Raw genomic sequence first — 27743 nt, forward strand, 5'->3', positions numbered from 1 at the left:
AGAGCAGCAGCAATAGGTTTACTATAAACTGAGTCATTATTTGAAATGCACTGAAGTATAATTTATTTTATGAAACTTTTGTTTTCACCATGATCTTTAACTAGAAGTAAACTTTTATTTCTATGTTAATAAGAGTAATTTTTTTAAGAACTTCACTACATGGCTCAAAGACATTTTATTACTATTTGTGAAATGCAAAAACAACAACAACAACAACAAAAACAACAATAAAATCGAGCTCTGTGAATGCCTGAGAGCAAAGATAAAAACACTAGTGAAGACTTCCAAAACGTGAATCTATCAAAATGTAGTGATAAGTTCTGTTTCACTGAGAACCATTGTTAAGTACATTACTGATGACAGCCTCTGGGTGGTAATGTTGGTTTTGCTTTCCTGTAAATGCCTGTTGTTGTTAAAAGCCTCCCTCTTCCCACTCTGCAGCCACAGTTCTAAAAGAAAAAATACAATAAAAGTATAAAGGCTTAGAAATAAATGTTTAACATTTGAAATGCAAGAAATCTACATAAAAGATGTAAGTTTGGATCTTTTTGCAGGTTGTTTTTTTTCCCCCCTCAGAAGTCATTCCTTTTCCTTTTATCCAGATTGCGCAATGTCTTTGATTCAGCTACAAAACAGAGGTCTTATTACGCAATAAATCTGTTGATCGTTTCACCAAAAAGGAAACTACGCAAGATGATAATGAAATGTTCACAGGGAAAAAGAGATGAGTAAAAAAAACGTGATATCACACGACGGAAGTGTTTGTAAGGTTGCAAGTTTCAAAATAATTCTAGTTAAAGATGCAAAACTGTTGTACATGGAAGCGTAAAAAATTAATTTAATATGACATATTTTAGCTCAAGAGCATAGTTCATACATATCCTCATAACTATGCGCATGTCACAGAGTTATATAAAAGATAAATATGAACATATGACTCAGGTCTATGGTTTTTGATTTGAAAGTCCTGACCGGAAGTGCTTGTTTTCCACTTTTCAGAAGCTTCTAGCGACAATTTAAAAAAAAAATTAAAAAGCGACTATCGGTAAATCTATAGCGACTTTTTCTTGGGTTGTTGGAGACTTTTGGAGAGACTGACATGACAGCAAGTATCGTCCTTTCCAACGAGCAGCGGGCCCTGCGGTCGGCTTCTTCCCTGCTCCAAAGCGCTCACAGGCGGCTCGGTCCTCCAGCTGCAGGCGGAGCAGCAGATGTTCACCCCCCACCGCGCCCAGACCCTATAATGAGTCGCGCATGCGCAAAGCCGCCGCTCAATTAATTAAAATTGTGAATCTAAACTTTTCTGTCTAAAATAAATTACTGCACCAAAACAACTAAGAGTGTGTATTTTGGGGTGACTTTTGCCAGTCCCGAGCCTGGATAGAGGAGAAAGGTTGGAATTTTGAAGTTAAATAAAACAAGAATCGACAAAAAAAGGGTGAAAAAGCATATTTGTTTTTTTTACTGATTTTTTTTCTTTACTGATCATCTATGCAAATTAAGGGGACGACGCCTTCGACTTTCAGTGACTTTTAGGACAGCCAATAGCTACTGTCCTTACTGGGGCGTTGGCAGCAGAGAGCGGGGACATCTTTCGTGGGGACATTATTTGTTCCCATCTCATCTGTATTTCTGCAGCTCAGGAGAGGAGAGCTCCGACTGCGGTCAGAAAAAAAGAGGTCACATTTAACTCTTTAGAGAGGGGATTTTAAAGAGCCAGGAGTGTGGAGGAAAACAAGGTTTTGCTTTACTACAGAGAGCTCAGAGGACGCAGTGTTTTGAATTTATGGATCCCAACAAGTCGGCCAGCGCTCCTCCAGCGGGATGGAGTGACGAGAAGTCCGCCATGATGCAGTCTCCCCCGCCGCCTCCCTACCAGGACGGCTTATACCCCGGAGCCCCTCATCCCGGCCAGGCTTACCCTCCACAGCCCCAGGTAATAACAAGTCTTTTGCTTTTATTCCCTCACGTGAACAGGGCTGGATTATTATAATAAAAAATAAAACAAACAAAAAAAGAAATCTTCTGAACTTTTTTCCCCTCTATTTTTCTCTCTCTTTCTCATTTTATTGCTTTTGTACTTTGTAGCCTTTTGCTCTGACCTCTTCATAGTTTTCTTTTTGTTTATTTGTTTGTTTGCTATTCATGGTGTAATCTTTTTGTGGAAACTTTTAACGACGTATTAAACTGCAACAAACTGGAGATAAATTAGTCTCATAATGCACAACAAGAGCTACAAAGAGCAGTTTTTCACATGCGCTGCACATACAGGCTGCCAGGTGCGCGTGCACGAATCACCTGCAGCGGACGGATCCGTCAACGCGAGCCGAGCGCACGGATCAGGTTCCACGTGCGCTCGCGTGACATTTGAGACGCTCCGGATTCGCGAACCTAGTGCTGCGTTCAAGGCTGGTGAAAAGCTGGGAAATCTGGGCGTCGGCAACAGGTTTCGTGTTCCCCTCTGCGAGACGCGGTGATAAGACTTTCTAAATGATTTAAACCAACAGACCTCATTAAACCCCACTGTCTTTTTCTCCTTTTTCTTTTCAGCTGTTCCCTTTTGTCACCCTCTTCCATCTAACTCTGTCTTCTGCGTACTCAGTCCTCACTCCACCTTCCTCCATGTCCTCTCTAACTGCTTCCTCTTTGGCCTTCTTCTTTGTCTTTTTCCTGGCAGCTGCATCTCTAACATCCTTTTACCAAGACTGTCCCTCCTCTGCACATGTCCAAACCATCTCAGTCTGGCCTCTCTAACTTTGTCTCCCAGTCCTTCAACCTGTGCTGTACCTCTGATGACCTCATTCCTAATCCTATCCATCCTCTTCACTCCAAAGGAGAACCTCAACATCTTCAGCTCTGCCACTTCCAGTTCTGTCTCCTGTCTGTAAAACGATCCCTATTATCAATTATGGTAAATGGACTGCACTTATACAGCGCCTTTCTAGCCAGACCACTCAAAACCCTTTATGACACAATCTGGGGCATACATCAGATGCAATGAGGGCTTCTATGTCTTTGCCAAGCACTTTAACATGCTGCGGGGAATTGGACATCCAACTCTCATAGTGGAGGACGACTGCTGTATCCACTGAGCCACAGCCGCCTCATTTATGAGGCTGCAGTGAAATCTGTGGATAACAATGTCGGTTTAGTTTGTGTCCAGCATTAAAGTGGCCGGTGTCCTGGCAACAGTATAAGCTCTTAACAGAGCTTTTAAAACTTTAAACTATCATTGTGTTTAAATTTTTCAGTGAAGATTCAAGTTGTGCTTTACACCCTGATTCTTCCACGGGTTCTTCTACTTTACAAGCTTTTTTAAGTGTCGATTAATGATTTCAAGACTTGTATTTGAAAAACTGTCTGCAATTGTGAATCTTCTTAAACACTCATGCGTCTTATCAAGACTAATTTATCGCCATAGTTTCCCCTTTTATTCAGTTTTTATGGTAGCTAAGTTGGATCTTTTGTGTCTGATGGAGCTGAGAAGCTTCCCAGGCTCTCATAAATCCATTCATGGTGCTTTGTTTTCAAACGGTTAAGTGTAAAACACACCTTAAGTTGCGTGAAGTTTCATTTTCACAGAAACCACACAGGTAAGTACCCCCCCACACACACACACACACACACACACCCTCCCTCCCCCATTGAATCTGTTGAAGGCTTTTGCTTTCAATTCACTGTAAGTCACCACTCCCGTAAACTGTTTCAATCTCCCTTTGTGCCGCCTGTGGGGATCCAGGGAGTAGCTACAAAAGCAAAATCAATTAATAAGAAAGAAAGAAGAAAGATCCACTGATTGTCACACACCTGAGTGTACGAAATTTGTTCTCCGCATTTGACCCATCCCCTGAGGGAGCGGTGAGCAGCAGTGCCGCCGCGCTCGGGAATCATTTGGTGATCTAACCCCCTCAATTCCAACCCTTAATAAAAGCTTTCTAATTTGTATTTTTACTAAATCCTGTCTACATTTTTTGTATATTTCTACTCTAAAAGTCTTGTGTAGTAGGAACTGTAAAATGTACTGTTTCAGGAGTCTTGGTAGACTCAGTGAGGTAAATAAAAACCATCAGGCAGATTACACAACTGATTACTCATTAAACAAAAATGCTAACCAAATGTGAAGAAAATTAAAAACGCCTAATTATTTAGTAGTTTTATGTCCCCTTTAAGCATCAAATGAAGTAATAACGCTATCCTTTACCTTAGGTTTGTCACATCATTATGGAGGATTTTCACCCTCTCCTCTTTTCAACCGTTATTTATTTATCTTTTTTAGTGGGGTTTGTGGTCAATTGTTTACGCAGAGTTTCTGAAGGTCCTGCCTCTGGTTGAGCTCTGATTGGCGAATAGGCCTTTGCAACACTTTTAATTCTTTTCTTATTCAGACATTCAGATGTAGATTTGTTTCTGTGTCTTGGCTCATTGTCCTGTTGAATGGCAACAGGTCTCTAAAAAGTCACGTTTACAGGGGTTGCTGGTCTCTATCTGGCGCTGGGATTTTTGTATTTCAATGACTTGCTCAGACACCTCAGTCTCTCGAGCATGAAGGCAGTTTCCTTTTTTAAAAAAATGAATCCACGGACTTTTGTTCAGACCAACAGTGAGGTTAGGGTGCTACACAAACAACCTCTATCTGGTGTCAGAGAATCTGATCACTGTCTTCCTGTCTACGAACTGCTGACTCACGACAGAAATGCTTTGGTTTCACTTAAAAACAGAGTTGTGTAAATAGAGCCTCAGACAGATGGTCTCATGTTTGACTCTAGAATACTTTGATATTCAGAGAACTTCAGAGTTGACCCAAGGTTTTCACAAAACCGTTGTGTGTTAGGACTGCGAAGACTGGCACCTCTTTAGGCTTGGTTTCTACATGACGCATTGAACATTGCACAAGGATGCGAGCGCCAACAGTGGCACAATCTCGCCGTCGTCTTTAAGCCCCGGTCAGTGTCATGGGGGCGTGGTTCTTGTATCTTGGAGCAGACTGCGCTCTGTTCAAAATAGACTCTTTCAGAGGTGCTCTTCTGGAGCAGGTTCGCCTGTATTGACACGATCCCTCTTTGAGAGATCTCAAAGATAATCGAATGGCCAGACCAGAGAAGTTCCCAAGTTTTATTGTCTGTATTTGTTTTATTATTCTAAAGTACGCAAGATTTTGTATTACTGTGCTCTTGCAATATATTGTAATACTAAAAATTAAAACCTTCCTCATCCCTCCCATGGCCTTCGGGTCAAATGGACCCAAAGTTACAATGGCTTCCCTTCTTTTCTTCAGTTATGAAGGCTTCAGGAGGGTTAACTTTATTACCTTTTTTTCTAAGTTCTAAAGAAGCATGGTGTTTGTAGACCACAGAGGGAAAAACATTGGTCCCACGATTGGCAAATCACAACCAATGAAGTGATTTATTGTAGCCCTCAGCATTATTTTCTATTATGGTAAGCATACAATAGTACAGCTAACTATTCCTATAATGTCATTTATGTACTTAACATTTCATTTGAAGCAAATAAATCAATAAATTCAAACTGAATGTTCCCAGTTTAAACATCCTCTCTGTATCACTGAGTCCTGCCAGGGTACATATCCCTGCGGTGACAGAAAGAAATACTTGAGGTCATTTTGGACTGCAGCAGCTGCTCAAATGCTCTTCCAGTAGACAGTCGTCCTGGCTCCAGTAGATTCCTGTCACCGATCACTTGCCTTCTCCATTCACCAGGCAGGAGGTGCCCTGATGCTGTTGTAGCTGAGGTGCATTTCTTCATCCAAAACACACACCGGCTTTAAAAGCAGGCTGTAGCCACCATCTCTGCGTCTTTCTGCATGTAACGGACGAGCATATGACCTTCCTTTATTGCATTTCTGTGTGCTTAGCAGCCATAATCACTACAGTTCTTCCTCGTGTTGTGGGGAGAAAAAAAAATCAGTTTCCAGGCACTGTTAGATGAAATCACTCAAACAGGTTTATTTATGTATGGTTCACGACATACATGGAGCCTTAAAGACAGTAAAGAATTAACATCAAAGTCCCAGCCCGCACGGGAAGCTCCGAACTAAAGCTCTACCTCCAGATTCCACACAGGAGTTCATATCTAAAATATTAGAATGTTGGAAGGTGAGGAGGAGAGACAGGAAGTAAGGTCAGTCTGGTTTCAGTGAAGAGTAACAGGGTCATTTGGTGAAAACCTCATAGGCTGAGGAATTCAGACATAACATAGTCAGGTGTTATCTTATAAAAAAAGTTTGCCACCCCAGACGTCCTGTTTGTTCTTCTTTTATTTTTTTTACTATTTTTCCACTGGTTATGTAGTGTACTGCCACCTGTCTTTTCGGAGAATACTGTCCCAATGTAAAAGCGTCAAATTTAAGTTGCCTTTGGCCATAAATCGCCCATAGAGCCACAAACATGCCAGAGTTGCATAATCAAAAGAAGCTTTGAGTGTAAATGTTTACACAACACTGCTTTTAGGGGAAATCAGAACATCTCTGCTGCGCTTCGGCAAGAGAAACCACAACTTACCTGAAAGTAGAAGTGTTAACACATGCACACTTTAAATGCATTCTGGCTGTCTCCGTGGGATCATTTGTCTGGGCTCCTGGCTTAGATTAGTTTTAGATTAGTTTCTCTTGTATTACAGATTGCACAAGTTTATTCCCAGAAGTAGCCCTAAAACCTTTCCAGATTTGTCAGCAACATTTCTCAAAGAGCGTTGTTGATGTTTTTTTCCTTTTTAGCACTGTACTAACACACACAACACTGCTACAAAGCAGATAACTATCCAGAGTCCCAGTTTTATAGAGATTTCATGTTTGTTGATAACTATTTTATAAGAGATTTTTTCATTTTTTACATTTTTTTTAATAAACTACCATGCAGTGGAACTGATTGTGTATTGTTCGTCTGAGGTTAGATTGTTTTCAGGTCTGGTAAAATCAGTTGTTTTTTTAATGACTTTATGATTTAGAAAAATGTTAGAATTAAGTTTTCCACATGACACAGCAGAGCAGCCTTTCTGCCTAAGGGCCTGATGTTTGATAATTGAATAATCTGTTTGTTTTCTAAATCAGGCAACGCCCCACCTTCTGTTGTGTTCTTACTTTTATTATTTAGCTTTGAGCTCAGAGATAACACCCTTCAGACAGCAACAACCAAAGCATGTTTAACCAACACTGTGACTTCAATTATTGCATTATGTCAGACTGAAACAAAAAAAGAAACACCCTTAAACGTCTGCCTCCAGACAGCTCTGCTTCTGTCGCTTGCTTTTCTCTATTTGAACACATGAGCCATAGAAAATGCCCAGCAATAGCAGCAAGCTTTCACAACTTCTTCCAGTACCTATTAGAACAATTTAAAAAAGCATCCTTTACGAGCCCTGTTTCTGCTCTGGAAGACAAACTTCTTCAAACCTTGGTGTTGAGGCAGGCTGCTCCTCTGTGCTGGTTTTGCATATTTGCTTGTAGATTGTGAGTATGAACAAAGTCAAATTTGCAAACTAAACTGAAAATGATAAAAAGGAACTGAATTCAAATACCGTAAATTGTAACTTGTGTACTTGGTGTTTTAACTTAAAACTATTGCAATATATAGTATACTATATGCAACTATATGCAACGCTATTATATTTATTCTCGTTGGGGTTAGACTTGTTCTTCTTGATAAACTGTCTGGAAATGAAACTGTATTTTGTTTGTTGCCTTTAGGGTTATGGGGTGCCACAGCAGTATGGTCCAGGATATAACCAGCAGCCTTACCCCGTGGGCCAGCAGTACCCAGCTCAGCAGGGCGCTGTCATGGTTCAGCCCACTGTGTATGTGGCCCGAGGCCCTCTGGAAAACCCGGTAAACGACTACTTGGGCTACTCCATCTTCACCATGCTCTGCTGCTGCATGCCGTTGGGCATCGCCGCCCTCATCTACTCCATCTCAGTAAGTTTACTTATCCTGTTTTACATTCTTCCTTAACTCAAGCGAATGCACTTTCACACGGTAAGCGGAACCATTTCCATTACATGTTAGTGCATGTAGGTCCCTTTTATAGATGTTTTTTCAGTGTCCTGTCTCAGCACAACTCATTTAGCTCTAATTCAACCTGACTCGGTTCTACGCACTTCAGGGGTTTTCTATAGAACTGAGTGCTGCCTTGATGTGGGGGGGTTGTCATAGCAACAACTGGCAAATAAGTGAAAGCCACAAAACATTCACTAGTTTCTACCACGATTCTGTGACCGACTTGAGGACACCTTCCCTTCACCATTCAAAGCCCGTAAATGGAGTCCATTTGGTTTAGCTCTCTCTGAATCCTGTTAAGCCAAATGGCACAGAAATATCTGCATCAAAGCTTTGGTTTACGTGTTGCCCTTTTAATGGATTATTATATGTGTTTTTAAAAAGTAAATAATGGGTGAGATGATTAAAAAATGGTGGGTTTCTTATGAAGGAGACACTTTCATGATTGATGCCGTTCTCTGGCCAATCAGTGGCTTGCAGTCTGATGACGTCAAAAGTTCAGCTCGACTCGGCGACCTGAAAGTGGGTGGGACCATTCAACGGAAAGACAACTTATGCCTGGTCGACCCAAGTAGGGCAGAGTTGAGCGCGTGGGAAAAAGCCATATGTGAGAAGGGCAAGATTTTCCTCCACTCAATAAACAACGTTTTTCCCACAAAGAGAAGATTGTGATAAGAATTGAATATGCTTGAAAGGCTCTGAGATAGGTTTTACTTTCAGTTCTGTTTTGTCCTTTTGTTTTTGGACAGAGACCACACTCCTGCATTCCCTCGTGGTTTTTTGAAGTTGTAATCTTGAATTAATCCTAATTGGAAACAAAGATAATGACAAAAGAAAAAACAACAACAACCTTTTCTGCTGTAAAAATAACAGGAAAATTATTGTTGTTATTTTGGCTTTTGTGGTTCATTTCACTTTGATAAAAGTGGTTTTCTGTTCCACTTTTAACTCGTGAATAATTAATAAAGGGAACTCAACATGTGATTGAGTACAAGAGGTTTGGGTCGTCAATGAGAGTTAAGGGAAGGGATGTGAAAGAAACAGACCGTGAGATAGATAGTGTGGCATTTTCCAGTCTTACAACATCCTACATCTCATCTATATACTATGTGTCAGTTTCTTGGTTGCGTTTCTGAGTGTTTGTAATAGTCAAGCTTTTTTTGAGTGTGACAAAACTCAGAAAAGTTTGGTTTTGCACTTTCTCATAACATGATGTGAGGGATGCCATTACATAAAGAAAACAAGTCAGGCAAATGTTTTAAATGAATTAAAAAATACAACAAGAACTGCTAACTCTTGCTAACATAGTTCAGCTTTGTTTAAAAGGTTGGTGTATGTTAAAAAAAGGAAAAAGTGACTTAGTGCTTCAATTACATACTTTTATCCAACAGATTCACTGACAAAATAAAGATGTAACCGTTCAGTTTAGATACACTTTGGTCCACATGCAGGCCAGTGATGGGTATGCTATTAATTTGATTCATATGGAGCTGATATGTGTAGAGCAGGCACCAGAGGGCCAACGTGGTGGCATCACGTTCGGAGGGGTAGTGTTATCAGGCAGTTGCCAGAGTCAGTCAGAACAGTAAGTGAAGGTCACAATACAAGCCCTGCCTACACTACTTCAAAAAATAAAAATTAAAAATTAAAACAAAGATTTTCTGCTTTTATAATGTGCTGAAACAATTAACAACTGAGAGGAAACTGGAAATCAAAGGAAAAAAAACAAGTTTTGGAAGAATCTTTAGCGAAGGATGTTTTTGTTTCTGTATTTTGATACGTTATTAATATTCTTACCACCTGAGTGGTGCGATGTGGAAATTTTGTTGTTCTGTTAGAATGTGTAGATGGAGAAAATTTTTAAAAACATTGTGGTGAGGTCCTCCTGTGCTGAGCCTGGTCCTTCGATCTCTCCCCATCAAACATCTGGGGGATCTGACGGAGTTAATGTGTGGCATCAGCTCTGACGTCGACTCTGAGCTGATCTGAGCTGACTGTGTTTTTGTCTCTTTCCTGTTGAACCAGACAGCCGTCCATTCTGAACCTGGTTCTGCTGGGAGTTTCTTCCTTGTTAAGAAGGAGATGTGTCTTGAGCTCATTTCCAAGTACTTCTGCAAAGAATCTCAAAGAGAAATTATATATTATTATATATATAATTATATATATAATATGTCAATCTATTGCACCCTGCAGGAGTCTACAGGTTAGCAGCCTGCTCATGTATTTTTGAGCTAAAAATCTTTGGCCTTGAAACTAAATTTAACCTAGTTACTATGATGTCTGAAAGGCTAAATGTGTTTTAATAACTGTGGATACAAGAAACTTTCTGTACTTCATCTGTAAAGGCATCCTGGGGTCAGCATGCCACACATTGTTTAGATAATGACCGTCAGGAGGTGTGCTGATGACAGCTCACTTAGCCATTCCTTTTAGCAGCAGCAACAGATGTGGAAATCTATTTTTTTTTAACTTTCCACATTTAGCATCAAGCATTTTCATTGATGTTTGAAGCATCTCAAAACTTGTCAGCTTACCTCTGGTTCTACACTAACACTGAGTACAGCTCTTTTCTTCTTTAGTGAAAATTTTGGTTTTATTAAAAAAAAAAGAAATCCAAGTCAATTTAATGCCTGAAGGTCATTGAATATTTTCCTGTACTTAATACTGAGACTTTGTTTCATAGCAGCTTCACTTATTTACTTAAGACCACAACCACACAGTGACATATCTAAACACATTTCTATTTAATTTGAATAAATGCAGTTTTATGTAAAAAAAAAAAAAAAAAAAAAAACCATTTTAAATTAACAGGTAAAATGTATAAAAAATTTAAAAAATAGGTGATTTTTTAAAGTTGGTCGTGGTACACCATCAAACAGAATAAAAAAGAGAGAACTGGATTGCATAAAACTGTTTTTCCATTGAGCAACTGTTCCTAACACATGGACTTTCAGCACAAACAAGAAATTGATATCAGCAAGCTGATCTCACTGAGTTAATATTAACCAGCTGGGATCTTGATTTACCTATAAAACCCCAAAACACTGAATATTGTGTTGGTCAACTCACTTTTAAAGGGTATTATTTGGCATTTGTTTGCTCTATTTTCTGTTACTTATTGTTTGGCAAATGAACTAAATGTATTTATACACTACAAGTACATTTACCACAAATTGTTTACTTTCTGTAGCATCTAAAAGCAGCTGTCTGTTTTAATTTGGGCTGTTTCCATGGATACAGAAATACAGCCACTGTTTCAGCTGTTGGTACTATTATTCATTATCTTTGCATCTCAGTGTGGGCTCAGAGGCTAAAAAATCAGATTTTTGTTCTGGTATTTGCATTAGATCTGCCTGAGCGGTGGTGTGTTAAAAAACTATGCAAGTTCTTGCCTGAACCTGAAAGTTTAAAAAAAAAAAGCAATTACGTTGTTTGCATGCATTCCGGTTTTAGTTTTTATGGAAAAACACTACAGGACTTTGTTTACTGCTGTATTTACTTACTACCTGAATATTATACCCTCTTAAGCTTTTCTTTTAGCTTACCCAACCTACTGTATGCTTCCATTTTGTTTGAAGACAATAGATTTGTTTTATTTAGATTCAGCCTGTTTAATTCTTTTTTCTTTTCAAAGATTCTTGTTTTTTGAAAGAGCTCTGCCTTTTACAGTCAGATGGTTAAATCAAGAGAGTTGTCAGTTTTAAACCAGATAAGCCAAATTTATTTTTTGTTTGAAACTATAACATGTAGAAGTCCTTTAGAGAGTACTTTTCTGATTTTTTTTTTTTTTTACCAGTTATAGCAAGTTTATCGCTTCAACGTCCTCCTTCTTGAGATAGGTAGATAAAGGTTTATTCTTATTTACAGAAATAAGAATTTTTAATTAGGCTTCAGGTTTCCATTCTTACCGGAATGGAAACAAAACGTCATTGGTGCAAAAGGCAATTTGGCTGTGTACAGTAAATGGTAATTGTGGATAATACCAGGAAATTTAATTACTTCTCTTCAGCAGACACAGGAATTAGATCATGTTCTGAGCTGTAACCAGTAAGGAAAGAGCTCATTCCTCTCTGCTGTTAGGAACTCAACTCAGTAATGGTGAAGATATATTACATAGGAGCAAAGTTTGGTTTTTTTTTGTTTGTTTGTTTTTGTTTTTTTTAACAAAGGTTCAGAAATTGATCAGATTTTACATAAACTGATCAATCTGGTCTCTTTTGTCTCCAAATTGTTGCTGTCAGTTTCAGTGTGGGGGTGTTACAGTTTGGAAAGGTGTGTTTTTCTAAACAAAATAAAGTGAGCTGTGCCTGCCTTTGCAGCCCTGAATGAGACATACCTGTTGAACATCCGTGTGCACCTGTGGATGTTAATGTTCCAGTTTATGCTGATTGGAAGCAACTCACTAATACATGCAAACCTGCCAGTCACTTGCCATAGACTTTAATGCTGCTTAAAGTTGGTTCGTGAAAGAAAAAGATCCATACGAACTATAAGCTGCAATTTTAGCATAACAGATGGCAGATTTATTTATATAGCACATTTTCATGTACAGGACAACTCAAAGTGCTTTACATAAAACATTATTTGCAGAGTAAAGTAAAGCGAATACAACAAATAGAAACAAGATAACAACTTAGATAAAATAGCAGGTAGAAGTAGTAAATAAAATGGCAGATAAAAGCAGTGTGGGTGAGTTTTAAGGAAAGCCAGCAGCAAATAGAAAAGTCTTCAGATTTGATTTAAAACAGCTAAGAGTTTCAGCAGACCTGCAGCTTACAGGGAGTTTGTTCCACATTTTAGTAGCATAAGAGCTGAAAGCTGCCTCTCCATGTTTGGTTCTGACCCTGGGAACAGAAAGCAGGCCTGTCCCTACTGACCTGAGGGCTCTGGGAGGTTCATAGCAGACCAGCAGATCAGAAATGTATTTTGGTCCTAAACAGTTCAGTGCTTTATAGACCAATAATAGTATTTTAAAATCAATTCTTTGACAGACGGCTAGCCAGTGCAGAGATCTAAGAACTATTTTTACGTGCATGTTAGGTTAACTGGTAACTCTAAATTGTCCCTAGGTGTGAGGGAGACCATGAATGGGTGTTTGTCCCTGCGATGGACTGGAGACTTGTCCAGGGTGTCCCCCACCTCTCACACAATGACTGCTGGAGATAGACACCAGCTCCCTGTGACCCGGAAAGGAGAAGCGGCTAAGGAAAATGGATGGATGGATGCATAGGCAGTGTGTCTTAGAGTTTTTACTCTCACGATCCGTGTCCCAACATCTAATAAAAGTTCAGCTAACTAACGCCATCGTAGTCTCAGATATAAATCTTCTCCCTCCCCCTCAACCACATAAGATTGAGGGGGAGCTGCAAAAGAAAAGCCACAAAAGCACAAACACCAACTTACTGCAGTCAAACTCACAGAATGTTTTTTTTTTTGGGCCTGAGCAGCTAAGCACTGCAAAGGCCTATTGTAATCATAGTGTTTCTTATTTTTATGATTCTCGACACACAAGAAGCGCTAATTTAGAAGCCCGAACATGTATGAAAACTCACCAAACTTCACCCCAAAATTGTCCCCCAACTGACATTTTAGTATTTTAACTTCCACCAATGCTGTTTGCAGCTTAAATTTTCATCTTGTTTCTATTACTTAACACATTTTCACATATGAATAATGTGCTAATATGTATGAGTCATGGCAGAAACATCTAGTTGTTACTTAGGACTTAAACAAATTATACACAACTACAAACTTTGTTTATACTGTTGTTACACAAGTGTACTCTGTTATCATTCTGCAGTTTACCCTTAAAACAGTCTTTCGGTCTGACTGGGAATTTGTTTTTTTCTTGTTATATAAGTGAATCATGACCCGTGGTGTTTATTGCAGCTTGAGTGAAATCTGCTGCCTTGATTTGTAACACAGCTCACTTACTAGAACTGCTTCAGGTTGCACTTGCCCCCTTTCTCAAACTGTCATTAAACAATTTTTGCATTGTGAGAAGAAGGCCATCGTGAATTACCATTGACACAAACAAAGTGGATGAAACATTCTTGAAGTAACACCGCCGTGATTAAAGGACTTGAGGCTTCAATACAGACTTAAAGTGCAATTTGTTTTTCCATACGCACATGTTCATATCACTGTGAGAGTAAGACCACAGTTTGTTTCTCAACACTGCCAGATGTAATTTCTTTTAGTTTTAAGGAAATGGCATCAAAGCAGAAGGAGAGAACGGACTTCATGGTTGTTTTTGGTGTTTCCTGTACATGGTGAAAAGGAATGACTCATTACACCTCAGATACTGCCTCTGTTGTTCGATATATCGAGGAAGAGTTATTACAGCTGTGTTATTGGAGAATATGGACGAACCATGAAGGGATGGAACACAGAGAGATCTATAAGTAGATTGTTAGGTTGGGAGAAAAAACAAACACAGGCAAACATTGGTACTTTTGGAGCAAAGTGATCTGTTCCCAGTTCTTATATTTTAGGGCAGGTGATATCTTGAGTATATTCATTGTGGTGCAAGTTTCCCCCATGTGTGATATCAAAAATTATTATTGGATATTCAGTTTTAAGTTTAAGCAACTATTTTTTTAGCATTTGCATTTACTTCACGAGGCGCTCAGTTTTTCCCAGTTGCTTTAAATGCATCACTGTTCTCTTCCCTCCCATCCTGAAAGCTGCAGAAGGCAAATTGGCCGTGCACAGTACATTGTAATGGTGGATAATACCAGGAAATCTAATTACTTCCCAGCAGCAGAAGCAGGGACTAGATCATGATCTGAGCAGTAACCAGAAAGAACCTAAGACCTTACTTACAGCTTTGATTACCAATAAAACCAAGGTTTGATTTTTATTCTAATAAATGTGTTTATTTTCAATTCAAATTGGGTTCAGTGTTTAATCTCGGCAGGCAATGATGTACAATATTAGCTTGTGTGCATGCATGTGTTAGCAAATTATCTCATGAATCACTAGAAGGATTTTAAAGAATCTTTCAGGAAGTAATTGTTGTATGGAAATCTACAACTGGTTACTTGTTTAAGTTAACACAGTTCAAGATGGACGCCACAGCTTATTACAAAATTGACTGTGGTAGTAGCTGAGAGTCATACAGAACACACACTACAAGTCTATCAGATTACTAACATTGGCTGAGATTGCACATAACGTTATATTCAAGATTTGACCAAAGTGAATGTAACTCCATCATTTCTCAACGTAACTCTTTAATAAAAACCAAGAGCTTTTATATTTAAACGTATTTATTTCTTTTTTATTATTCTTGTTCAACAACTTCACTGAAAAGTAGGCATCCTAACTACATCTAACATTTGGGACTGTGCACTTTATACTCATAGGTAATGTATTATAGGTGATGATGTGTGCATGTTCTTATCACTGTGAGAGTAAAAAACAATTTGCATTCACTTCCTTAGGAATTTAGGTTTTCCCAGGTGCTTTAAATGCATCATAGTTTTATTCCTTCCCATCCTGAATACTCCATCAGACCCTCCTCCGCTCAGCTACAAAACTCTCCAGTAGACTCTGTTTTTACTCTGTTTTTATGTGTTGGAAGCAAGAGAAACCGCTCCATATACAAACTTTAGCTAGTGTTCAGAAATGGTAAAGTACCAAACAAGTAAGGGGAATAAGTATCACAGGACAAAGGTCTGTGGGTCACATTAAGTTGTAGTGGTGAATAAAACATGAATAAAATGACTGAAATAAAGCTCCAAATTATTGCAATGTTATTTTGGGGGCATATCACCCAGTCAAACCCATAACAAGTTGAGCATTGGTTTCCAAAATTTTCAACATACAACTCAAAAATTAACAGTTGCATATAAGGATGCACCAGTACTTCTACCAGTATCAGGTATCAATTCCAATACCATGTGCCTGTACCTGTGCCGTAATATCAGTACCATTGGACTGCAGCGAGACATTCTCTCAGCTGAGTCAGGAGGCGGAGGGAGAGCAATGTTAGCTGTATGGACATAAACTAAGCTAAGGCATAAGCTCAGTGGAGCAGGTGAAGCAGCTGCACCCCTGTTTTCTAAAGTAGGGGAACAAACGAATGTTTTAGCTACCCTGTTTTTTGACTTAACCCTCCTGAAGCCCTTGTAACTTCGGGTCCATTTGACCCCAAGGCCACTGGATGGTTAATGCTGTCATAGGTGGACTTTTTTGTGTTTGATATTGCACTTTTTCTAGGTTTATTATTATATTTCCAGTTTCTTTTGTCCCTGTGTTCCCTCCTGAGTGTTTTTGCAGCACACTTTTTCCTGGTTTCTCTCCACAGGTGTCCTTCTGTTTGTAATTAGTTCCTCAGCTATTAACTGTGTTCAGTTCCCCTCTTGTGTTGTTGTGTTGGAGCAGCATTGCAGATAATTAGTGTCTGTCAGACTTACCTAGCTCTATGTTACATTTCTATTCTTTTGAGTTAAGTTTCAAACTCACTGTTAGGGATCTGCATTTTTGGATTCGTCCTTGTGTTCCTGAGAAACGTGACAAAAACAGGTTATCACTCCCTGCTATATGGCAAAAAACATGCTTTCTTGGTTCCATAGGGGCTGTTGAGTGAGAGACATAAGAAGATGGGATCGGTTCATACAATAACACATAGATGGTCTTTTGGTATTCACCATTAAAGCTGGATTCTTATTTTTAAGATAGAAGCTACTTAACTGTCATCTTTGTTTGCTATGACATGCCATCTGAACATGTTGCAGCACAGAGTAAACTGATTTGTTGTATGAGTCTTGGCTCCTGTAATTTATTTGAAAGTTAAACCTAAAGACCCACAACACACAGCTCCAGCTAAAGCATCCTCCATTGTTTGTAATGCTAAATGTCATACTGACTTGGACACACTGACCGTCAGCCGAACGTTGCACCATCACAGCGTTCCCCGGGGTGTGCGAAACCAAATAAAATGGTCCACATGCCTGTCCCAGTGGGGCTAATAGCCTATATAACCCCCAGAGCGTCCTTATGTTTGGTCCCAGAGCACCTAATATGGAATAAGAGGATGAATCCTGGGGGAGAAACATTTTGGCTTGCGATTTCATGAGTGCGTGCCAAGCTGCAATCTTTTTTATCGGTTTCCTAGCTGACAACTGAAACAAACAGGAAAGCAGCCAGTGACAGCAACAGGACGGAGAGAAATAACAGATAGAGGCAGATAAGGGCTGCTAGCTGACTGAATCCCTTCAATTTAACATTCAGCTATTTATACTTCAGCCAGAACAGAAAGGAAAATGTTAAAAGTGCTTTGATAATGGAAAAAGAATAAGTTATAGCAGTGGGTGTTTCGGGTAAACATGCATGTTTAGACTTTTATGGAAAGGAAGCAAAATTAACTGTCTGTTGGAAGGCGAATGAATGTAGTAGCACAACTTCCACTGGAATGTCCAGACAAGAAGTGTTTTGTTAGGATCTGAATTGGATCCCCAGTTCAAGTTCCAGGCCACTCTTTGCCTCTGTGTTGCAGCCATCAAATGCTCTTTTGTTTCATGGAAATGTGGCCTTTCCTCACTGCTTTGCTCTTATTGACAGTGGCTAAACATCAAACAGCGACTGAGAGGGATTATTGAATCCAAAGCTGTAGACAGTTTTAAAGGAAAAAAAAAAGCCTCTAATATGGGATCAATTCCTCTTGACAGTTTCTGAAACATGTTTGTTATTTAATTACTGGTTACCTTCATTTGGCAAATTTGCACAAGATAAGGATTTAAAAAAAAAAAAACCCACCCATAATAGCAATCAGTGTCCAGTTTTTCTCAGACTAATTGCTGTTTCAGTTCACAGGTATAAACCACTGGGCTGCTGATCAAACACTTACTCAGCACAAACCCAGGATTATTGTTGTTTAATGTGTTTAATCCAGTTGTAAATTACAGACTCAAAAAGCAGTCTGGAGTATTACTGCTGGAGAAACACATTCATCACAAGTGACGTCCGCCGGTTCTTTGGTGGACGTCATTAAGGTGTGAACACGTCTTTCAGTAGAATTAAATAGATGCCTTTTTACTGTGGAGACAGTTAAACACTGACTACACACAGAGCTTCACCCACGGGTAATGTAAATATTTGCTCAGCTTGGTTTCCCCTCTGCACACTGTGGTAAAGTCAAGGACAGATTTTTTTTTTTTGATTTGACATATTGCCAACACAGAAAAAAAAAAGTTTTTTTGTTGCATCAATCAGTGCAATCCTGCTGCAGTATTGTGGGTGCAGAAACATGATATTTGTATTTCTAAAGTTGATGTGGATAGTAGGAAAGTTAAAAAAAGTACAGAATGAACTTACATTTTTCAGACAGTGATATAAATTCTAGGGCCTTGTTTTAGTGTAGTCATCTTTTAGCCTTGTTTTATTTTTTTCCCTAAATCTATTCTTTTTCTCAAATTATAATTTTCTTTGGTCTGAATTCCATGACTTGTGATGAAACCACATTTTTTTCACCTTAAACTTGTCACATTAAAATATCCTGATTTTTTTTTAAATATCCCAAAATCATGACAAGAATACAGTAAAGGAAAATCCAGTTTTACTGAACATTTATTTGTTTATTAAAGTGCCTAAAAAATATCTTTAGATATATCCTTTTAGATATCTCCTGTATATATCTTTTTGTAAAGTACAGTTCCTCAAATATGTTTCACTTAAGCGTAAAGAAACAGACCTTTTTGTAAAATAAACGTGTTTCACAAAATAACTTTACATTAGCGTTTTATTTTATAATTATACAGTGCGTTGTGCTGTAAATTTTCAAAATCCCATTTGACTCACTTCTGATGATGATGATCAGGGCTCTGTAGCTTTTGTTTCTAGTTTAGTTCCTGGATTAACGGGCTCTGCTAACTGTAACAGCTGTCTCAGTGTCAGTAAATACAGCCTGCTTCGGCTCGCTAGCTTTACAACAGGCTGTCAAAACCTCCAGATTCTACACATTCCATGACTTTAGCAGGAGAAACCCAGAGGGATAAGCAAAATTGCAATGCATTCCTTCAGTCTGTAGGTACTTTCACAAAACACTTTAAGCTGGGGCTTAAATGCCTTCTGGTGGGATTTCTGAATGAACCAAGGTGGCATGGATCGTTGAAGCCAACCCACTCCTTTGTGCCACCAAGTGAGACAGTAACAGTCAACATGTGAAAAGGTAAGCCGGCTTAGCGGCTCAGTAATGGGATGTGGCAATGACGTTTTGTCTGTGGTACTTAAAAGCCTAAACAATAGTAAACAGATTCATTGCTGAAGAAAAAATTGATGATGATGCACAGCAACTTTGCATTCACTTAATCAAACTGGTGCATCACAAAGAAAATCCTTCAACTAAGTTGATTTGCCATGTTTTGAAAAATAAGGAAGACGTTTGTCACACATTGAATGTGTAGTGCCCCGTGCTTCTTTTGGTTCTGCAAAGCTCGCTTAATTTCTGAAAGCTCACGTTTCTGCAGGATGTAGCCGGCTCCATCTGTGATTTGTGAACGGCCAGAGGCAGCTTAAAGGCGGGCTGGTCTTCACGGTCATTTCTCAGAATTGTTTTGGGAAAGTGCCCTGTTTTGTTCTGCCGTCTCTCTCCCAGTGAGTGCTTGAATGGAAACCCTCAGTTTACAGGATGAACGCCCCATAATAGAAAACACTTTTCTTCAAGTGAGGAAAATAATTAATACCAAGCTATTGCTTTTTTCTTCAAGTCATCTTTCATTCTCTTGTGCTACCTCTAGGTTATTTTTAAACACTTCGCATATAGTACGTGCATCTAATTTCAGGTCTTCACTGAATTAAAACATTTCTGCCAACCACTGTTGCCCGATGTAACAGCTTATCTGTGGTGGTTTTACTGACCAGAAAAATGCTGAATTTTTAAGTGTTGACTCTCCGATCACCCGTCAAGGCCAGTCAACCCAAAACCTAGTCAATACCGATCGCAAGTCGATTCTTTTGTGCATCTCTATAACCTATTCATTAAATTGATTCCATTTTGTTCCTTGCACTTTTTCCTCACAAATGCCCCTGCTATCACGTACGCAGTGCTTTCTACAACTACTGATTTCATCCAGGAAGAGGAAAAAGAAGGTAATGACGCGTTAAGAGGCCACTCACAGTGTGCTGTTTCGACATTCAGTCAGAGAGCAACAGGAAAGGTGATCCAATCTACAGGAAATTCTTGTTTATTTAAAAAACAGCATACGTACATTATACTGCCAAAAGTATTTTCGCTCCTCTCCCTTCACACGCGTATGAACTTTAATGATATCCCATTCTTAATCCATAAAATTTATTATGATGTTGGTCCACCTTTTGCAGCTATAACAACCTCAACTCTTCTGGGAAGGGTTTCCACAGGGTTAGGAGTGTTTATGGGAATTTTTGACCATTTTTCCAGAAGTGCATTTGTGAGGTCAGACACTGATGTTGGACAGAAGGCCTGGCTCACAGTCTCTGCTTTAATTCATCCCAAAGGTGTTCTGTCGGGCTGAGGTCAGGACTCTGTGCAGGTCAGTCAAGTTCTTCCACACCAAACTCTCTCATCCATGTCTTTATGGACCTTGCTTTGTGCAACTGTGCACAGCCATGTTGGAATAGGAAGGGGCTATCTATCCCCAAACTGTTCCCACAAAAATGTCTTGATATGCTGAAGCATTAAGAGTTCCTTTCACTGGAACTACACGGCCGAGCCCAGGTCCTGAAAAACAACCCCACACCACAATCCTCTCTCCATCAAACTTTACTCTTGCCACAATGCAGTCAGACAATTTCCGTTCTCCTGGCAACCACCAAACCCAGACTCATCCATTGTATTGTCAGACAGAGAAGCGTGATTCTTCTTCAGAGAACATGTCTCCACTGCTCTAGAGTACAGTGGTGGCTTGCTTTGCACCACTGCATTTGACGCTTTGCACTTGGTGATGTAAGGCTTGAATGCAGCTGCTTGGCCATGGAAATCCATTCCACGAATCTCTCTGCTCTGATTTTGAGCGAATCTGAAAGCCACATTAAGTCTGGAGGTCTGTAGGTGTTGACTCTGCAGAACGTTGGTGACCTCTGTGCACTATGAGCCTCAGCATCCACTGAGCCCACTCTGTGATTTTACGTGGCCTACCATTTTGTGGCTGAGTTGTTGTTGTTGTTCCCAATCATTTCCACTTTGTTATAACCCCACTCACAGTTGACTGTGGAATATTTAGTAGCAAGGACGTTTCACGCCTGGACTTGTTGCACAGGTGGCATCCTATCGTGGCACCAAACTGGAATTCACTGAGCTCCTGAGAGCAACACATTCTTTCACAAATGTTTGTTGAAGCAGTTTGCATACCTAAGTGGTTAATTTTATACACCTGAGGCCATGAAAGTGATTGGAACAGCTGAACTCAGTGATTTGTATGAGTGAGTGAGTGCCTTTGGCAATATAGTGTATGTGTGTAACAAAATGCAATGATGTTTGCTGGCAGGAAATGATGACGCAACCATTCCTTTTTGTCTTGGCAAACATTGTCTTGGAAGGTTACCAAAGAGCAGCACATTAACATAACTTCCTTACAAGGATCAGGTCTTAGTACTCTCTTACACAATGTTAGACCAATCAAACAGTCCTGTAAGGGGGTTTTTGCCAGCTGATAACATACCATTCCATTAGATGCAGCACACTGGTGACAAGTTTGGCAAGTTTAACAAGATATTCATAGAAAGACTTTCTCTCTGAAGCCTAACATTTTCCCTAGTGGGCATGTAGCTTGTTTTGTCCAAAGAAAACAAAGCTGCTGGTTTAAGAGATTGCATAGAGGAAGTTGACATCATAGAAATGACTGGAAGATTTCTCAGACTCCTGATAAAAAGAGTAACTTCTCTTTAGTATCATTTAACAGCTGGACTTTTTGGCTTTGTGTAACCTAACTTAAAAATAGGATTGTTACTTTTATTTGCTCCTTCTTTGGCTTTTACAACAGCTTGATTTTTTTTAGTGATCTCATTAATGGAGGTTGGGGGGGGGATCTGATGTGCTCCAAGGTGGTGCAGGTGGTTAGCACTCACTACAAGAAGGTCCAAGGTTTGAAACTGTACTGGGTCTTTTCTGTGTGAAGTTTGGATCTTCTCCCCATAGGTATGTGGATTTCTTCAGGTACTCTGGTTTCCTGCGTTAGGTTAATTAGTAATTCTAAAATGTCCTCAGGTGTGTCTCTGTGTTGGACTGGCTGTCTGTCCAGGGTGTGTCTGACCTCTTGCCCCTTGACTGTAGGGCTAGCCTTCAGCCCCTCGTGGCTCTGAACATCCATCCATCCATTTTCTTTACCCGCTTCTCCATTTTGGGTCGTGGGGAGCTGGTGCCTATCCCCAGCAGTCACTGTGCGAGAGGCGGGGGGCTCTGATCAAGTCAAACTGAATGCAGAACACAAGAAAATGAGTTTCCAACATTTTTTGTTGAGCAGTTGTCAGATCAACAGATCAACTTTGTACTTGTTTTTGTTTTGTTTTTTGGTTTCCGATTTCCACCATAAATTTTTAAATCATGTTTGAATCCCCTTTTTTCCTGGGGTAATACTGTATGTTTTTTCCCAGAGACAAGTTATAACACTTTTTGCCCAGACATTATTTAGAAAAATGACTTAACCATTGCTGAACCTACTTTTCACTGAACAAATGAGAAAACTGTCCATCATTTTATGCACATATATGTAGTTATTTTAGATGCCTGAACTGCACTTCCTTAAATCTAAAATGCATACTGTTTGCATAAAATCATCTTCTGCTTTACCTAAAAGGTGCAGTAAACTAGATAATTAGTTCTGAATTGTTGTTGGGCTTTTAAATGTTTTTATAAAGCCAGAGTGTTCAGCAGTGTTCATATGTGTGACTGGATTGTTTTGTCTTTTTCATATATGAAAGACTAATCATCTGCATGGAGTTGAATCTGTATTTTGCCGAGGGTTGTAGGCTTGACATAAATCATAAGTTAGCTTCCATAAATAAGCCCAGTGCTGTTGAATTTCATATACTGTGTGTTCTGATAAAAAGAAAAAAAGCGTTATGGCAGAGTTGGCTTACTGGCAGTTCTAACCGTCACTTCCTGAAATTAAACTTTGATCGAGCAAGTTAAGTGCACCTTGCAGGAACAAGAACAGCAGTGAGTGTTGTGTGGTTTCAGGTTCTACTTTTGAGCATACTTGCTGACAATTGTGAATTCAGTATAATTGAGCAACATGCTCAGATTATCACCCATAATGTTTGACAGTCTCAGTTCAGTAAAAGCCGTGTCATCTGCTGGTTTGTAGTTGTTGAAAACTTTTACTTCATAATCACATGCCACTGAATATAACTACAGTCCTTAGAAAAGACATTTTGACCAACTGGGATGACAATAAATCATTTTCTAACACTTTTCTAAGTATGTGTTGAACAAAACAATGTTGTCTCTGAGCTTTACCATGAAGAAATGCTCCTTTCAGCCTTAACACATCGATTATGTTTTGAGTCGAAGAACCAATTGTTTTAGAGTCGAGCCATATTGATGGTTTCTCTAAGCTCCGTGGGGGATTTCCACAACTTGCAAATGCAACAGTGGTATACCACACACATAATGTACTGAGAAAAACTGACCACAAGCGCCATCTTGGATTTAAATAAAACCGTTGTGAAGACAATAAATAGGAATTAGGAGTTTGATAAGATTAGACAGGGTGTCAGTTTAATGAGATGGGATGTTTTGCAGGAATACGTGTTTTCTGAAGTTATTGCCCAATGAAATTTTAAAATTATTTGATCACTATTATATCATGCTGTTAAATATATTTCTGTTGATGAAGACCTTCAAATGTTTGTAAAGTGAGGATCAGTTAGAGCAATAATTTTTAAGACTTGTGGAGAAGAAAAATCCATACGTTGGATCAGATTCGTACTTTCTTTAATGGTAGTGTACGTGTAGCAGATTAGGATTTAAGAGCTACATCGATTTTTTTTTCTATTATTTAAAAGAAAACAGTGCTATTGAAGAAATGAAACAAGCGGGGAAATATTTGAGCGAACATAAATGTTCGAAGGACTTCGACGTGGGCTGGTTTGTCACAGCGGGATGACTCTCATAACTGCAGCTCTTCTGGAAAGCTCCGCATCTGTGGTGATCAAACTCTAAAGTGGCCCGTAACATTTATCAAAGCACAGGTTTGCAGTTTGAGCAGAATTTGTACAGCTGACCTGTTTGGAGCAACATTCTGCCTGAGCTGCACTGAGTCTGCTGCAAATGAAGAAGAAAAAAACAGCAGAAGAAGAAAAACAGCGGTGATTTTACTCCTGGTGTAAAGTGGGACGAGATATCAGCAGTTTTGTTTTTGAAAGAAGCCAACAGACGAAACAGAAATGACAGTTTTTTGATGGGAAACGGGATGTGGGGGGATAGACAGTAGTGAGTTATGTGACTTTGATGAGAGCAGCCAGTCAATGACAGTGCTCCGTTTAAGCTTTAAAATGCACCCAGCCTGTCAGGACCTGGTTATTTTGGTTCATTTTTGTTTAGTGTTTTTCAGTTTTGTCAGGGTTTTTTCCTGTCATTTTGACCATGTCCCCGTATTTTGTTTCACTTGTGTTCTTGTGGTTTTTATGGTGCTGTTACTCAGTCTCCGTCAGTTCAGCTTCTCAGTCAGCCTGTCACGAACCTCACCTGTTCCCGTTCTACATTTCCTTGTTTCGTCAGCCTGCAGTGTGGATTCACCACCACAACCTCAACAGAATAATGATCCAAGAAAGGTTTGAGGAACACAACAGTGATTTAGGTGTTTTCCTTTGGCTTCAAACTTCTCCAGACCTCAGTCCACCCATGGATGTGCTGGACAAATGAGCCAGATTCATGGAGCTCGATTGTCCTGATCTCACTTAGACCCCAGTACAGATTCCAACTCAGCAGGTAGTTTATTTACAACAGTTAAGTTCAAGTCAGCTCAAGATTCCTCTGAACAAAGCTGACTAAAGTTTTGTAGGTGTAGAAGAGGAGGACTTGCTGTGCTAACTGTTACACTGCACCACCACCTGTAAGAAGGAGGACACAGAAAAGGTAGAAAAAGAGAGGCAAGAACTTCACAAACAAGAGGATTTAAGAACCTGCTCCTGACAGCTTGGTGTTGAACACCACAGCAGATCTGTAGTGGTCCATGCCGAATGGGTCTCAGGGAACTGAGCCCTCTTTTAATCCAACCAAACCTTTTTGTAACAAACGTCTGTCACATATGGTGCTTTTTATTTGCTCCTTTTCTTTCTTAATCAAGCCATAGCCATCATTTGAGCTTACATCACGGAGTAAACATTACATTGCTGTGTAATTATCATGCACAGTTACCATCCAGTTACTGTACAACCTGTTATCTGTTTGCTTTATGAGAGTTCACTTAATTACGTGTTGTGTGAGATTTCTTATTTTGTATACTTAATGTGAAAATCCTGAGTGATGTCTTTTTTTACACGCCCGTCCTGAGATGGGACGTATTGTAATAGTATAGTAGGACAACTTCTTGTCCAAGCTCTAAATTGATAACCCTTCAACACAGAAATGTCAAACTGCGCAGCTAGGCGCCTCGTGGGTCGAGGACGATCCCTATTGAATTCGAGGTCATGGGGTCAGAGGTCAGGGTCACAGCTGGCCCCTTCGTGAAAACCTTGTCCATTCTCTACCTCTGCAACCGTGTCATGTAGGAATTTCAGACTGAATAACTGGACACCTCAAGGGTCAAGGATTATGCCTATTGATTTCATGGTCATGGGGTTAAAGGTCAAGGCTTGTTACCTCACCTCTGAGTAACATAGAAATGTGAAACCCTAGATTGTGTCTATGAACGGGTGGATTATGTGTCGTTGGTGGCACTTCAGTTATCATATATTATTTTATTGTTTACTAACAACATGATTCATGTGCACTCTCCCAAACAATTTATGATTTTATGTGGTGTCCTGTCTTGATCAGAGGTAACGTTTTAATGAATCAATAGAGGATATGTGACTGTGTAAACATATCTGGCTTGCTAATACTTCAAACAGCATAGCAACCACGTAGTTAAATGCTGTTTTCTGTCGACTGCGATTTTATGTTTAGACCCAGCATCTGCAGTAAGTTCTGTTTGTAAAGATTTATTAGCTCAGACCTGGGCTGCACAAAGTTTTAGCTGTTTTCAGTCTCCTCTGATTTAAATACACAAAGGCAGTTGTTACATCCCACCAGGAGCTGGTTGTCTAATGGTCTAAGAAGGATGTAAACAGACAGGGACAAAAAATACTAAACGGTGTAAGCTGTGACAGTCTGATAGTTGGGATCTGCAGCTGATCGTCCTACAGGCGTATAAATCCCAGAAAGTACAGTTTACTCACAGCAACCTCTAATAAATACGTGTAGTTCACGTTCAGTGTCAGGAAACTCTTGAGCCGAGCTTTTTCCAGGTGCAGTTTGGTGACAGCTAACCACAGCTTCAGTTACCTCTGAAAGGTTTCACCCGCTCATCTTGGTGGAGCTCCGACTTAAACATTATAATCAGCTCCAGAGCATGGCTCTAACCATGTGCTTTTTTGTTTTTCTCCCCTTTCAGGCCCGTGAAGCCAACCACACAGGTGATCGAATGGGAGCAGAGAGAAACAGCAGGACAGCCAAGACGCTGAACCACGTGGCTCTGGGCCTCGGACTTGGATCCCTGGTCTTACTCATCATCTACGTGATTGTCGTCGTAGTTGTTGCTAGTTCCTAAACTCGCTCTCCTTTTTTTTTTTTTTTTTTTTTTTTAGTTTTCATGCTCATTCTACTTCACTTATCCAAAACATATTAGGAACATTATCCACCATCAGGTTGAGTGTTTATTGAAAAATGTTAACCTTGAAATCGTGTGTCTGTTCGGGAGGGGTGAGGGGTGGCTTTAAGAAAGAGATTGTAATCAGGATTTGATTGTTGTCGTTGTTTTTAATTTTGAGAGAGCACACTGAGTCAGGATCTGGGCCTCTTTTTGCCTCTTATTTCTAAATCACACCAAAGCAGTTTTGTTTATTCCAGCTAAAATTGAGCAATCAGCCTCTCAGGAAATCATCAGGAGAGCAGAAACAGCAGAGGCTCAGTGGCTCTCTCTCAAGCGGTATGGTTGTTTTTTTTTTTCTTTCTTTCTTTCTAGCTGCCTTTTCTTTTTACTTTAATAAAACAAAGCTTAAGAATGCTTTTTCTAAAAAAAAGTAAAGAATATCATCATAAATAAAGTGTATTATGATAAAGAACCGTTTGTGCTACCTGTCTGCTTTTTTTTGTCTTATGTAACTACATCCAAATATTTGTGCTCCAGTCTGCAATCTCATGCATTTTGATCAAATTACATGCATTTTTCACACATGTTTAGTATTTCTGCATCAGCGTTCCCATCTCTGATCTTGGCTTTTGTTTGTCTGAAGCATTTTTTCTGCTCCCTGCTTTCACGCACAGCCTTAGAAGGAGGCACAGAATTCTTGACACAGCTTTATAATTCCTGGAACGGCAAAGATTATGTGCAGTGTTCTAAACAATCCGAAGGTTTCAAGTGTTCAAGTACCAAACACTCCTCCCTCTCCAGTCACAGTGCGGGTCTTTCTCAACTCATGACACAAGTCAGATGCACTAGACAAGAGTGAGAGAGAGAGAGAGAGAGAGAGAGAGAGAGAGAGAGAGAGAGAGAGAGAAAAAAGAAACCTTCAGGATGTGAGTAATGACTTCCAGATGTCTGCTGCATTG

General features: G+C 39.6%; 1 protein-coding gene across 1 annotated transcript; it reads left to right on the forward strand.

Annotated features, from left to right (window-relative positions):
- Positions 1–1559: 1559 nt before the first annotated feature.
- Positions 1560–27665, forward strand: LOC108232205 (proline-rich transmembrane protein 1-like). The gene is made up of 3 exons (XM_017409828.3): positions 1560–1936; positions 7703–7927; positions 26587–27665. The coding sequence occupies exons 1-3, from the start codon at positions 1787–1789 to the stop codon at positions 26740–26742; spliced, it is 531 nt and encodes a 176-aa protein (XP_017265317.1). The 5' UTR covers positions 1560–1786; the 3' UTR covers positions 26743–27665.
- The last annotated feature ends 78 nt before the right edge of the window (positions 27666–27743 follow it).

The sequence above is a fragment of the Kryptolebias marmoratus genome, linkage group LG16 (assembly GCF_001649575.2).
Source record: "Kryptolebias marmoratus isolate JLee-2015 linkage group LG16, ASM164957v2, whole genome shotgun sequence".
Taxonomy (NCBI): domain Eukaryota; kingdom Metazoa; phylum Chordata; class Actinopteri; order Cyprinodontiformes; family Rivulidae; genus Kryptolebias; species Kryptolebias marmoratus.